At 46.0% G+C, this 14,327-nt stretch overlaps 1 protein-coding gene across 26 annotated transcripts in view; it reads right to left on the bottom strand.

Moving 5' to 3' along the window:
• Elavl2 (ELAV like RNA binding protein 2) overlaps positions 1-14,327 on the bottom strand; it is a 171,684-nt gene that overhangs the window by 134,711 nt on the left and 22,646 nt on the right. For 3 of the 26 annotated variants that reach the window (XM_052716237.1, XM_052716243.1, XM_052716259.1), the window contains exon 1: positions 12,712-13,248. The exons of 3 other annotated variants lie outside the window; for them this stretch is intronic. Coding sequence is in view for 2 of the 23 variants with exons in the window: in XM_052716231.1 (XP_052572191.1) it covers positions 4,707-4,734 (28 nt within the window). In the remaining 21 variants the exon portion in view is untranslated. Of the gene's footprint in view, positions 1-4,706; positions 4,855-6,237; positions 6,300-8,035; positions 8,057-8,254; positions 8,377-8,662; positions 8,800-9,659; positions 9,786-12,267; positions 12,285-12,711; positions 13,250-14,327 lie in introns of those variants that run through there. 20 more of the 26 variants (XM_052716238.1, XM_052716244.1, XM_052716264.1 and 17 more) reach the window with 17 other exon arrangements.

Genomic DNA, 14,327 nt, shown 5'->3' with positions numbered 1-14,327 from the left:
AACATGACATGTGGTGCCTCTTCCTACTTCTGCTGGCACATCAGCTTGCTCTACTGCACACATGGGAGAAAGCGCACTAAAGGTGCCCTGCTGTTTCTAAAGAGGGGGAGAAAGGGCCGATGGCTGAAAAGAATAAGGGGAGGAAGGGAGCGAAACACATATAAACCGCACACCTGGTAGCCTGTCCAATCAGCTCTTTTTGAAGCCATCTGAGAGGAGAATGTCTTTTCTAAGCTGACACCATCAGCAATGAGACTAGCAGGAGGCCAGGAGCCTCTTTTAAATGGCTCATAACATCCTATTAGTTTTCCCAACACCAGGAATCTTTTGCTGACCCCAAAAGATCTTTAAAAACATAGAGAGAGGCAGGCATCAGGCAAGAGGGTTCCAGGTTCTAAAAGCACTGGAGGGAAGATGGAAGCGGTGAGAAAGCAGCACACGTGCTACAAGAGGAGCTGCTCTTCAACCAAAAGTTAGCAAGGGAGACTAAAGCAGGACTTCTCTAACTGAAGGAAGAGATGGGATCTAAATCTGCAATGAATCTAACGGAATTCAGAGATCATTCTCAAACACACACCAGAGAGCAATTCAAAAAAACAAAAATCTTTATGTGAGTCAACTTCCTACACCCTATGGCCCCAAGAGCTGGAACGTCAGTCACAAAGGGCAAGGAGTGACAGTGACGTACCCCCAGATCCACAGAATCCCGTTTAATCTTCAGCAGACAGCTGTGGACCCTGCTCCTGGGTCCCTTCAATTTTTCATGAGGCAGTAAGTATGGCAATGGGTCTGCATATGATATTTCCAAACTCAAATAATATTAATAATGACGATGACGATAACGATGATGACGATGACTCACAACTTTTAAAATTATAGTTCATGGCCTGGGGATGCAACCCAGGTGGTAGAGTGTCTATCCAGCACATACATCCCGTGGAACCGGATCCTCAGCACCATATAAAACTACAACCACAGCATTTCAGAAATGAAGGCAGGAGGACTAAGATGTTCAAGGTCATCCTTGGCTACCCAGAAAGTTTGAAATCTGCCTGGGATACATGAGACCTTATTTAAAAAATAAAAATAAAAATAAAAAAAATGTGGGGTGGTGGTGTTACAGGCCTTTATTCCCAGCACTCATGGGGCAGAGGCAGGAGAGGATCTCTGAGATCAAGGCCAACCTGGTCTACAGAACAGGAGTTCCAGGATAACCAGGGCTACACAGAGAAATCTTGTCTCAAAAATCAAAAATAAAACCACAAAAAAAAAAAAAAGACTTGAGGCAAAATTAAATAGTTGCAGGTCATACCTGCCTGAGAGCCACTGTGTGGAACAAGCATCCACATGCATTTCTCTTTCTTGCAGCAAAGATTCATTTAGTCACAGAAGATACTCTGCAATGACTGAAATGTAAGAACACCCATCAGAGATGATGAAAAAGTACAAGCAGGAAAAGACAATAAAGGAACAAATAATAAGTGTCACCTGACCCTGGCTGAGATTAAGAAGTTCAAAGGAAAGCTAGTACGAGGCTCAAAAGCATAAATAAGGGACAGGTGCCAAAGCACAGGGGTCAGAGGACAGAGAAAGGGTGTGGCTGGTTCAGGTTCATTTCACTTTGGAAGGGATGGTGGGAAGTCAAAAATCCTGAGGACCTGAGGACCTGGGATTTAGGCCTAAAAGAACAACCAGGTTCTAAGGCAAAACAAAACAAACAAACAAACAAGAATAACAAGAATTAATGGATAATCCCAGGGAGGAAAGCAGGGTTCAGTAAACGCATATGGAATGTATCTTATATGGATGATAAAATGTGTTCATCCCATAACGGATTGTGTATGTTACACATTGTAGTTTGCTCTACAATACAAGTAGGTGACCCTCCCACACCATGTCACCAGGGGCCCCAACAGTAAAGCAGCCAGTGAAACAGAAAAGTCAGACTTTCTATTTTGAAAAGCAGTTTGAAGGAAACAAGACAAAGCGTGATCAGTTCCAGGAATATTTTCCCTATCTTCCCAATTTGCTGAATTTATTTTCAAATGCAGTGTGATTTATTTGCTTTGAGAAATACCTCTTATATTTCTGATAGACACAAATGATGCCCGAAGAATAATAAAAAAAAAAAAAAAAAGTCCTAAGCAGCCTTTAAAAATGGAGCTAGTGAGCAATTTCCAATAACTTACTTGGCAGAGCATCCATCAATGGCTTGTCACTTGGGTGGGGCAAGGAACCAAAAGAAACATAGCAAATGTACACCACAAACTCCACTGTGTGATGTAGGAAACAGATCCCCAGTAAGAAAGAAAGTCAAATTCAAACCAGGAAAAAAATTCACTGATTATTTAATAAAAAGTGCTCAAGTTTAACAATTTGGTTTCTCACTGAAAGATGGGAAATTTAAATTTTAAATTTTAAATTTCCTGGAATAATAGCTGGCTAAATGTTCATCTCATCTAAAATATTTCATCTTTTAGGAGTATTTATATTTTCAAGAAAAATACATTTTAAACTTTCCTTCCATGCTCATCAGCAATTTATATTATATTCCATACCGAAATATTCAAGGTATAAATAAACTGCTGGAGCTTTTGATTTTCCTCGTCTTCCATGGGGGGGGAAACAACAACAACAACAACAAAAAAAAAACATATAGTGGTGTGTTATAGAGCTACGGGTGTAGTGAGTGTTACAAGTACTATGGACATAGGGGAAAACTCTGTTTGATCCCAAGTACCAAAGACAGAGACTCTGGATTATTTAAAGAAGGTTCATAAACCCGGGCGGTGGTGGAGCACGCTTTTAGTCCCAGTACTCGGGAGGCAGAGGCAGACAGAGCTCTGTGAGTTCGAGGCCAGTCTGGTCTACAGAGCAAGTTCCAGTACAGCCAAGGCAGTGAAACCCTGTCTCCAAAAACCAGAAAAGAAAGAAAAAAGAATGTTCATAAACAACACAATGACAGCCAAAAGTATGTAAAACGATCCTAGAGTGATCGCCTATTACTACTTTTATAATTCAGTAAACACTGTCCAAAAACCTGTACTTCAATGTCAATATGCTCATTTTTACTTAGTCCTTGATGAGGAAAGTGAGGTTGGGCGAGGGGGTGGGGTGTTAAAGGAACCAGGACAAGCCACTAAGCTTAAATCGGGCACTGGAAACATCTGCACTCAAGCCTGGTATTTTCCACCTGGCTCTGCTAAATCAAGACTCTGAGCCGAAGTGACAAAACCTACTGAGGCAAAGCAACTCAGCAGAAAGCTGGCAGCATTGTGCCAAGGAGCCCGTGCATGTGTGATATTTACTTACCAAAACAGGACGGGCCCTAAAACAAACTACGAGGTAACGGCCAGGCTTGCAGCCATTCTTCAAAGAAAGCTACAGGCCCAATGGGGGCAACTCAACTAGAGACAAACTCTTAGCTCTTGTCAGAGTATTGCAACTCCAATTTCTAAAATCCTTTCTTCCAAACTTTAATAATCTAATTTCAATAATCTTTGCTCTAGAAGGTAAAAATGCTATGGAATTTTCTGTATGCGTGCATTTCTCTAATAAGACAGGCCAGATCTATAAGCGTCAATCAAATATTCCCAGATACTCAGATCCTAAGTATTAATACATGGCATTTTTTGTTTTGTTTTGTTTTGTTTTCCCAGTCAGGGTTTCTCTGCGCAGTCCTGGCTGTCCTGGAACTCACACTACGTGCCTCTGCCTCCTGAGTGCTGGGATTAAAGGTGTGTGCATTTTATACACTCCACAATAAAGAGATATGGAAAAGCAAAACATTGCAAAGCAGCCAGTACCCTTTGCTCTAAATAAAATCAGTCAAGAAAGTGTCTAATGAAACTTTAAAGTGACTTTGACCATGGCTCAGAGAAAGTGAATAAAATACCATCCTGGATAAAACAGTTTACCTCCCTGATGCTTACAGAAATACAGGGTGGTAATATTCCATTAATACAGTTTTTAAAGCTGTTAAAATAATGAACATCCCACAGCAACAGAACTATGGAGAAAAAGAAGAGTTAACTAGAACATAAATTTCCTTTTTTAAATGACTTTCTTCTCCACAATTAAAGAATAATATTTAAAAAAACATAAAGAGGGCAGGTGGTGTCCGCAGCACATGCCTTTAATCCCAGCACTTGGGGGGCAGAGACAGGTGGGTCTAGTGAGTTAGTTCTAGGCCAGCACGGTCTAGAGTAAGTTCCAGGATAACCAGGGCTACAAAGAGAAACCCTATCTCAAAAAAAAGTTATGTTTCAATTTCCTTTCTCCAATATTTTAGAATTAATTTTTTGAGACAAACTCTTTAAGTTAGAGAAAAGAGTCTAGTATTACTCTATCACTATTAAATTGGACTGGGGAAAAAAATATAGAGAACTCCACCTATGAGTTCAAATTGCACATAGCACTAAGACTTCAGTGTTTTGTAAAAAGTCCTTTATCCTTTAAACACAAATAAGTTTACTGAGAAAAAAATTACCAGTTTTTTGAAACTAAGAATTTTTATAAGTGGGAAATAGCAGCTTCCTATCAAATTTGCTCTTAACTGTCAGAAAGTGACACCATATTGGTAATATAGATATACAACAGGAAACTTCACATTTAAAAAAAGATTAAAAAAAAAAAAACACCACAGTTCATTTGTTGTAAATGAGATAAACCATAAACTGATTTCGTTTTCATATCATGACACTTACTCTTATGACCTTCTTGGCTGTTTCCCATGTCACATGCCTTCCCAAAGCCCTTATCCTTCTAGGTATGAAGACATCTTACAAGGAAACCTGTCAGTCCATAAATGATTCAGTAACAGTCAAAAAGAAAACATGGAGTTAAGGACATTGGTAAAATGGATGCATTCAGAGCATCAAACATTGTTTGAGAAGGTAACACCCCACCCAAAAGCAGATTATCTTTATTAATACCAATGTCCAGAAATTTAGAATGCATATTGGGGGTAGTTTGAAAATACACCTAGGATAGTGTTGCCACACAAGAATTGCCTTTGGTTTTGTCTTACAGGCTGAGAAAAAGGGTTAAAGACACAAGGGATTTTCCCTTGAAATTAAAAATTTTTCGTGACCTTACGACAGTGAAACTTATGAAGTACATGATAAAGCTAAATATCAGATTCGTTAAAATTTTTTACTAAAAATTTCCCTAAACACTAGTTAAGACTTGGGATTTTTACCATATATAACTTCTACTACTGAGTCTGAAAGTTGTCATTTAAACCTGCATGAAAACATTTTTTCATGCTCATAAAACGTTTTTCAAGCTTATACACGTCCCCATTTCAGCTTCAATTTATATTGCTTAAAATCCAGAACTAAATCAACTAGCCAGCTAGCATCTCGAAGAAAGTTAAATACACAATTGTCGAATATTAGAATATGCAATAGCAGATTTGTCATTAAACCACAACATGTGGGTTCAGTGAGTACCAAAGTAAATGACACCGTCCAAACAAGTGACCATTCAGTCCTCCAGAGCAGGGTGTGGCATTCCAGTAAGTACGCAGAGCCTGCATACAGTTATTTATCAACAGAATGACCACACAAATAAGAAAGTACCTAACCAGGCTAAGCTAATCTGTAGGTCGCAACACAAAATAAAAAGAGTACTTTTGTTCAAAAAGTCTTAATTTCAAGATGTCTAAGGCAAGTGGGGGAGAGTTATAAAACTGTTCAGATCCCAGAGTGTGTAAGGCAGCCCTGACTCTAAAAAAGTACTATGCTAAATTAAAAACAAAACCATCAGAAATGTGGGCTGTGGTCTGTCTAGTTGAAGATCCAGGTAGACTACTGGCCTTTTTTTTCCCCCTGAAGGGCAGTTATAACATTTAGACCCAAGGTAACCCTACCTACACAGAGGAACTACACCCCAGTCAATGCTAACACAATGGTAACCTAATCAGGCTAGCAGCTCTCCAGTTTCTCCTTCTTCCAAACAAATATCATGGGCAATAAAGGTGCTAATAAGAATGTGACAAACACAGTAGACTTAATACAATCTCAAAGGAGAGCCAAAGAACTGACACTACCAGGAAGACAAGCAATTAAAAATGACCAGTGTATTTCAGAGTACATGGTCCTTCAGTGGCGGGGACTAAGGACAGACAATTCACTGTGTGGTGCTGGTGCTCTTACATCATGCAAATACTATCAGAAAATTGTCACTAGTTTAAAAAAAATTTTTTTTAAGTCAAGAGAAACATTTGATCGTAACTTAGCAGTCAGAGTATTCTGGATGGCTCTGCTGTGTCCTTTAAGAGAACTTGGGACTTGTTTCTAGAAGAGAAAATGGGAAAGAAAACATTTATTATATATATATTTATGTTAACAAGAGAAGTACCAATAGCTGAGGGTAATTTCTAGGGTTCGGCCCAAACCATCTGTCCACACAGAACAGAGATTCCAGGAAGGACTAGGATGGAGGAATGCGGCTTGCTTGCGGCACAGGTCTCCCTTAACCTACTAGGCTAGGCGTGAAGTCTTAATTAAAATCACAAAAACCAGAACTAAACTTTGTGGTGAGAAACCACAACCAACTAACCGAAACTAAAAACCGATTCAGACTTCCAATGACGGACACGTCTTCGGCCTAGGTAAGTCAAACAGGATCCACCGTGAACAGGTGGACTCGCAGACACTGACCAGTACTAGGTATCGTACACCAGCAGTGTGAGCAGCCTGAATAGTGGCAGACTTAACTCCCAACACCAGGCACTACCCTGTGGAGGAAGCACTTGAGACCTGGTGGGGAACTAGAGACTAAACGCTTAAGCTTCCCTCTCTGAAGCAGAAACAAACAAAAATTCCCTCATACCTTGTTAAGTGACAACACCGTCACTCAAATAGGCAACAAGGAGCCAGTTTTAATAACAGGAACACACACACACACACACACACACACACAAAGGGTTGGTGGGGTGAAAGGAATGTGTTTCGTTATGGATTTTTCTACCCCCTACCAATAACAGCTGGAAAAGAAATAGAGGAATACTCAGAGCCATCCAGCAACCTGTCTCTATTTGCATACCCAAAGCGCCAGATAAGAAAGAAGGTGGAGAGCCAGAAGAGCTTTACACCTGTTCGCCAAAATGGAGACTCCAGGTCAGCCTCTACCCCAAATCACCACCTAGCACAAATATGAAATTCGAGGAATCTGGACAAACGGTTCTAGACACGGCTGCGTTCTAACGCAACTAAGCAATATTTCAAACAGGCGGGTTTCAATGAGGAGAATGGGAAAAACCACCCCAAACTGGCACGCAAGTCAAGGACTTTTTGCCTTAAGTTTTGACACTGGGCAATGTTTTTGTGAAGAAAGAATTATTAAGGATAAGATGGAAAGAAAAACTGTTTTTAAGGCTCTTTTGTCCTTTCGGAAGGTACTGTATCTCGGCAGTGCTAAGCGCCGTTCTTTGGGGGAAAGAATTAAAAGAAAGCACATAACTGGTCGCAATTCCTCCCTTTTCCACAATTTCAGAAAATGTAAAGAGAAGATAGAAGATGGAAATTTTCCTTATAAAGATGGAATATTAAATATGCATATAATTGTAAATGACGGTTTGGACAGGTAAAACTCCAGGCTCAGCTCACACCTAGAGGCATGGTGTTTGCGCTCCGGCCCTGTACTAACTGGTTGGCTTCTCCGTGGAATGACTGCTGGTCATTGTCACTGCCGCACCTGCTGGTATAAACTCAGTTAGGTTGGTCCGCCTGGCTCCTTCAGTCTCCCCCAGTGCGCTCACTAGTCTTGCACCAAGGCCTCAGAGATTTTAGCCGGCAAACGTATGGAGGGAGCCAATGCGGGAATCACGGTGAGCCACCTAACCCGGGGAAGCTAGCTAAACCCGAAGCCTGCGGAGCAGAGCATCCCCGCGCTTCGCTTCGCGCCAGTAGCGCGCAGCCCCGGGATGCGATCGCCCGGCTGCCACCTTGCGCGACTGCGCCTAACACGCAAAAGGGATCACCGCCGCTCCCGCCCCGAGTGCCCACGGCCTCACGCTACCCCGGCGCACCGCCTGGCCTCTCCAAGTCTCCAGACGCCGTCCCAGGTGGGCACCACCGTCCCAGACACCGCCGCCGCCGCCGCCGCCGCCGCCGCGCTCTCCGGCACGCCGCGCTCCCGCACGAAGAAGAGCAGCTGCCTGTCCTCCTACAAGGCGGCCGCAGGCTCCACAGGAAGCCGGCGCTGGGGCGGGAAGCCCCCTCCCCCACACCCCCTCCAATGCACTCACCTGCGTCTGGGCGCAGTTTTCCCCGGTGGCGCTACACGCCGTGGTGCAGAGTACGTCCACGCCCGTGCACGCGGCGGGCGCCACCAGCCCCGGCTCGGCTCCCAGGCCCGCTCTGCTCCCGCCGCTCCCCCCGCCCCGCCGCCCCGCGCCCACGGGAGGGGCGGTGCCGGGCGCCCGGTCCCCCTGCAGGAACTTCGAGGGGCGCTACCTCCGCTGTCGCCGGTGGCGTTGTCGCCCCGACCGGCCAGAGCGCTCTCTCTCGGGCGGAGGCGAGCCGGACGCTGCCCGAGCGCTGCGGCGGCGGGCGGGCGGGCGGGCGGGCGGACACGGAGTCCGGGCCCGGGAGTCTGGGCTGGAGCCAGCGGAGGAGCGGCCGTCCCCGCCCCCACCCACGCCCCCCACACTTGCCTGCTGCGGCTCGGCTGCAGCTCCCCCGGCTCGCGCCGCCGGCCGTCAGCACCGCTCGGAGGAGTCACGCTGGCGGCGGCGGGAAGGCGGACTGGAACACGGCGGAACCCCGCCCTACCGGCCGGCTGCTGCCTCAGTGACGCTGGGGCGCCGCGGTCCCGCCGTTTGTAGCAGGGCGGGGAGGCGGGGCTTGCCTGGCAGCGCGCCAGGAGGCGGGGCCGAGGCGAGCTCGCCACGCCGCCCGCCGGCCCGCGTGTGCCGGGCTCCGCCACCCTCGGGGGGCAGAGGCTCCCACCAGGCGTCCTCCACGGGGCTTCCCGGGGCCGCCTGAGCAAGTTTGCAGGCACACCGAGAGGTGCGGAGCAGCGACCCAGGAGACCCCGGCTTATGCAGGGGTCACTTTGGACATAATGTACGTGCGCCGAGTGTAATAGGTCTAGATATACACGGAGAATACATGTTTTTCAAGAATTTTTAGAGGCTCCTTCCCCCGCCCCTCGTCCAAAGCCCAAAGGTCCTGTCCCTCGACGGAAAACTAAAAGCTTAGCCCCCGTTGCGCCTTCCCACCTCCCTAGACAGAATCTGAGGTCTAAATAAGCCCTGAGTACCTGTGCGGGGTGCTGTACTCTGCTCAAGATGTGAAGTAGGAAATCCTACACTCGACCATGCTTGCACCTGCCGTGAACCACATCCTCCCAGTACCCCTGCGCCAGCCACTCAAAGGCCCAACTCCGAGGGGGCGTCCGAATGCTGACTATCCCCAGCCTGCTCCCTCGCCCGGCTCAACCCCCCTTACCCCGAAAAACCTGTGTCTGCCCTGGACCCAGACCCAAGACTGGGAGACAGAGCCGCGCACGTTTTTTACACCTGCTTGGCGGCTTAATTACCAGAGCACCTGTCGTACTGGGATTTTTTTTTTCTATTATTGAAAAGGTTTCAGTTTTAACCCTTCCCTCTAGAAAACTACATTTAAAAAAACATCACCTGTCATACCTACCTGAAATTGCGGGAGGCAGGAGGAAAGAACTGAACAGTGGGCGATCGAGTCGCCGCAAGAACGTGACGGAGGTTACAGCTTCAAGGACATGATGCGGGTTTGATGCAGCAAGGTTCGCTAAGGGCGCCCAGCGCTCCCCGCCCCCATGCGACGGGCGGGGAGGGAGGACTCCTCTAACCTAGGGCTGGGGAGGGAGGCAAATCTACCCTCTAAAGGGAAGTGAAATCAGGCATAGTAAATTAGGGAACACAATCATGGTCAAAATGGAGACAGGCCATCCTCAATTTGGGAGACCCAGGTTGGGGACATCAGAAATAGCTAATTGATTCAAATCAGCATTTCTGTGTCACCCCAAATCAGAGTTAGAATTAAATGACCTTAACTGACTTTGTGTGGGTTCCTAGCAAAACTGCTCAAATCGCCGGTACCTCTTTGACCTCCCTCTAAACAGTTAATTACAATATTCCTGTCCCAGGCATGCATTATTGCTAAGAATGCCAGTTTTGAAATGTTGGGGAGAAATGGGCCTACCCAATTTGCTAATCTAGACCTGAAACCCTTCCAATGCCCTTCACTCTACTTTCTGAAGATGTCTGCTTGAAGTTAGGAGACCTCTCTCAACAGATACTTTCCAAGTCTACTAAACCACTTCTGTCTACAATCTTCGTTCTCCTAGAGAACGCCAAAACCGGTTAGGTTTATAAAGGGAATGCCCAAGCCCTTGGTTAAAAGATGGAAGGGGGGGGGAGACTCATGGGTCTGCTAAGACAGGTTCAGAGAATGGCAGAGATAACAGGCGGAAACAGCTTTTTAATTAATCTCTTAAATGATGACTTTGAAACATTCAACATTTTTCTTTTTCATGGACTTGTTTGTTCAATTTTGACAAATCTCTCAGATGTCCCATTTAAGAAGCCATTTTACAAGGATTATCTTCCGGGCACAAACATCCATAACCCTCCTTTCCCCACAAAACACCCTTTTTCTGACCTTTAGGAAGTGATTATCATTTAGGAAGATAATCTATTGGGTTATGCTGTCTAGGTTGTACTCCCCTAACGCCCTTCATTTTAAGCCTACCTTTTTAGGTTGCAGTTAACAGTAGGCCCAAAAAATAAAACGTATGTATCCCCCACCCCCACTTCCCTGGCAATAGCGATAATAAACAGGGGTGTGGAGAAAGGTTGAAGGTTTGGAGTCTTAACCAAATGGAATGTTTGTACATGGGTGGGGGAAGGAGCAGAACCTGTGCATTTCAGGGAAGTACAGGACATCCATCCATCCCCGTCCAGTGGTGTTAAGAGTAAACACTAAATGGCTGATTATTTTTCTCACCCTCGACACAATAAAGCCAGACCTGAAGCTATAATTAGGAGAGAAAATAACCAATCTCGAGGTCAGTTTTGATAAACGCATACTTGAAAATAGAAAATGGGGACCGTATCCACCCTCCAATCTGCCACAGTTGTACAGCTCTCCTATTAATTCTTTATAGACGTGAAATAGGTGGGTACGTAGCAACGTGCTGGGCATAAATTAAGCAACAATGGCCATGAGAAGTCCTGTCTGCCACGGAGCTCCAGGGTGGGCACTGCCACCTTGCCATCCCTAGCCCCCACGCCCTTGGCAGAGTCGAGTTGGGGTGGTGGGGGGGGTAGCAGAGTGCTGGCTTTTCGAACCAGCGTGTGGGTGGGGTAGGGAGCAGCAAGAGATCAAACACCCGGGCCAGCTTTGTACCTTGCCCCCATACTTTGCGTCTTGAGCACCACTCGGCGCTCGCACGCACACACTCACCCACACCCCCTCGTGCCAATAATTTAAACTTCTCGGAGGCAAAGCCAGCACCTCGGTCCGCCACCACCTCCCCCGCCCTCCCCGCCCGGCGAGCATCCTCCCCCTTTCCCACGTCTACCGGGATTCGCTCTTTCGCAGTAGAAAGCCGACTGGTTTCCCCTGCACCCGGAGAAATCACAAAAGTTAAAATGAAGCGTGTGCCTGTCTGCCCAGCGTCTGGTCCCCAACCATCTTTCTCCCGGCGTCAGTTTTAACAATAGCTACTCCAGGAAGGAGAGCTGCGAGGAGGGGCTGAGGGCTATGCAGCCGACTCAGCTCCCAGGGTAGCTGCGATGCCTTGCGGCTGCCAGAGGGTCCCCCTCTCCCGGAAGGCGGGCTCCGCTGCGTAGGACCAAGGACAGGGCTTGGAATCCACTGCCCAGAGCCCAGCACCGCGAGGCTCCCAAGCAGCCGCCACTTCTCACACACAGCTCCAAGGATCTTATTTACGCTTTTCTGAACAAAGGGAATCTCATATCCGGTACAGGCTCAAAGATTCGGCCCCAAATTGGCAATCTTCTTTAAAATCTGAATTACGATCACTGGATTCCGTGAATCAGAGACCTCGTATCTGGCAAAGATGAGTTTTGACAGCTTCTAACCACCCTAGCCCCTGCCCAGCCCCAGCCCTCAGGCTGCATGTACTTTTTTTCAGTCAACTACAACTCGCTGCCTGGTGCAGCATCTAAATTCCATCTGGCAATCCCATCTCCCCAGCACATGCTATCTGGTTAATGCAATTAAGCTGAGCGGTTTTTTTTTCCCCTGGTCTAACCTGCAAGCAAGTCCAGGCTTCTGATTTCCCCGGTCCTCCGATTCCTTTGAGAAAGTAGAGGCATGCATTCCCCCCAACATTCAAGTTATCCCTCTCTTCCCACGAAATGAACTTCCAACCTCAACCCCGAAGCTCACTCAGCATCTAGCCTCCCATTGTAGCCCTGCTGTATCCTGACCACATTTACCACTTAAGTTTCTGCCAGTGACATTTGCGAAAATTCAGTACGTTAAGCATGCGTCCACTATCTTTTAGTCTGGCTCTCTAGAATTAAAAAAAGAAAGAAAGAAAAGAAAAGAAAGAAAAGAAAAAAAGCAGTCGCTTTGAAATGAGGCAAACATGTGCAATTAACTTCACATTCTGTATTCCGCTCACTTACAGGTTTTCTGGGTTTGCCAGCGCATCGCTGCAACTAATGATTAAAGAAACCAAACCGAAACTTACCTTTCTCCCTTAAGGTTTTTGTGTATGTGTGTTTTTAAAGTAACGGTGCAGTTCTCCCAATAAGGATGAGCAAGAAGCTGCTGGATAGTTCTCTTAAGACAGCACGAAACCTAAACTGTGCTCGGCTTAAAAGAAGCAAATAAAAAGAAATGCTTTCGACCCCAAAGTCCAATGCTAAAAGAAATGGTGAAAAAAATATGAAAGGGGAGGGGAAACTTAAAAAAGAGAGTTTAAAAAGACGGAGAGACTACCCTCCTATTGCCGTTCAACTAAACAAAAAGGGGCAAGAAAAACAAACCAAGGAACAAAGAAAAGAGACGAAAGAACGTTTTTTCAAAAAGACGATGTCTTTCTCCTTGTTGCTTTTTAGTAGGTCGCTACAGGAGTAAGCTGCTGCATCTCTAAGTGAGAACAGAAATAAGGGGGGAGGACGTCTTAAAAGGGAGGTGGACTGGACCACAGATTTATAGCACCGTATCACCAACCCCTTCTCTGCCTCCGCACTGCCGTGTGTGCAGCTGCTCTGCCAGAGTCCTATCCCGGGCAGCACGCGCGGAAGTATACGCCGAGTCGTGCCACAACGCAACTTGCTCATCGCCCCAGGTTCCTGATTGGGCGCGATGCTTCCATTGAGGCCGCCCAGGCGAAGCTCTGCCAGACGATTGGCTAGAGACGTGTGTCACTCTCGAGAACTCAATGGAGTCCCGTTTCAAGGTAAGTTGTGCGGGGAGGTACACACTTAACACTGGCGGCGAAGGGAAATGCAAGAAGCAAAAAGAGATGGGAGAAAGCAACGTGGGAGGGTGGAACTGTACTATGAGAGTTTGCGATATGGCACCATCTATTTTCCTCTTAAGTCTTTCTGCTTCCGAAAGATTCGTTTTATTTGCCCCCACGGCTGCATCTTTGGCATATTTCTTTATAATAGTAAACTGTCCGGTATGTATGAGTCATTGAGAGCTCCTCTCTTTGATCTGAGAGGGATGAACGTAACACCCATTACTTGTCCGCATGCCTTTTTCGGTTTGTGTTCCAGTAATCTGTAAATCTGTATTAGATGTTAGGTAGCCGTGTGTTTTTCTCTGTTTTAATATGTGCACATTGATCTCTCTCTCTCTCCCTCTCTCTCTCTCTCTCTCTCTCTCTCTCTCTCTCTCTCTCTCTCTCTCTCTCTCTCTCTCTCTCTCTCTCTCCCTCTTCCTCCCTCCCTCCTTTTAGAATAAGAATGAATTTTTTTTAATGGTTTCAATTAAAGCTGTATAGTTTGAATTGGCTTTCAGTTCATGTCAGAATAAGAAAGGGGTAGCATAAACATCCTGTGCAGAAAAACAGGTACTGAGTGGAGATAAAGTCCTTCACTTGAAGGTAAAAAGAGCAGTTGTATATAAACTAGAACAAGCCACTCCTCTGCATTTGCTGGCAATACAGTTCTTGGACCACACATGGAGTGCTGACAGTAAAGACAGTTTACCAGGGTTTTTTGTTTTTTTTTTTTTGAGTATGCAAAAGTTTGACCAATAGACCAAGTGCTGTCTGTGTCTTTGCTTTATGGATGAAGATCCCTTTATTCCAACCCCACATTTTATTAATATTCAGAACAGTTTAATTCATATGTA

This window comes from Peromyscus californicus, unplaced genomic scaffold (assembly GCF_007827085.1).
Source record: "Peromyscus californicus insignis strain IS unplaced genomic scaffold, ASM782708v3 Scaffold_5__1_contigs__length_169319896, whole genome shotgun sequence".
In the NCBI taxonomy this organism is placed as follows: domain Eukaryota; kingdom Metazoa; phylum Chordata; class Mammalia; order Rodentia; family Cricetidae; genus Peromyscus; species Peromyscus californicus.
Note: the sequence above shows the minus strand (reverse complement) of the source record. Positions and strands in the feature narration are given on the sequence as shown.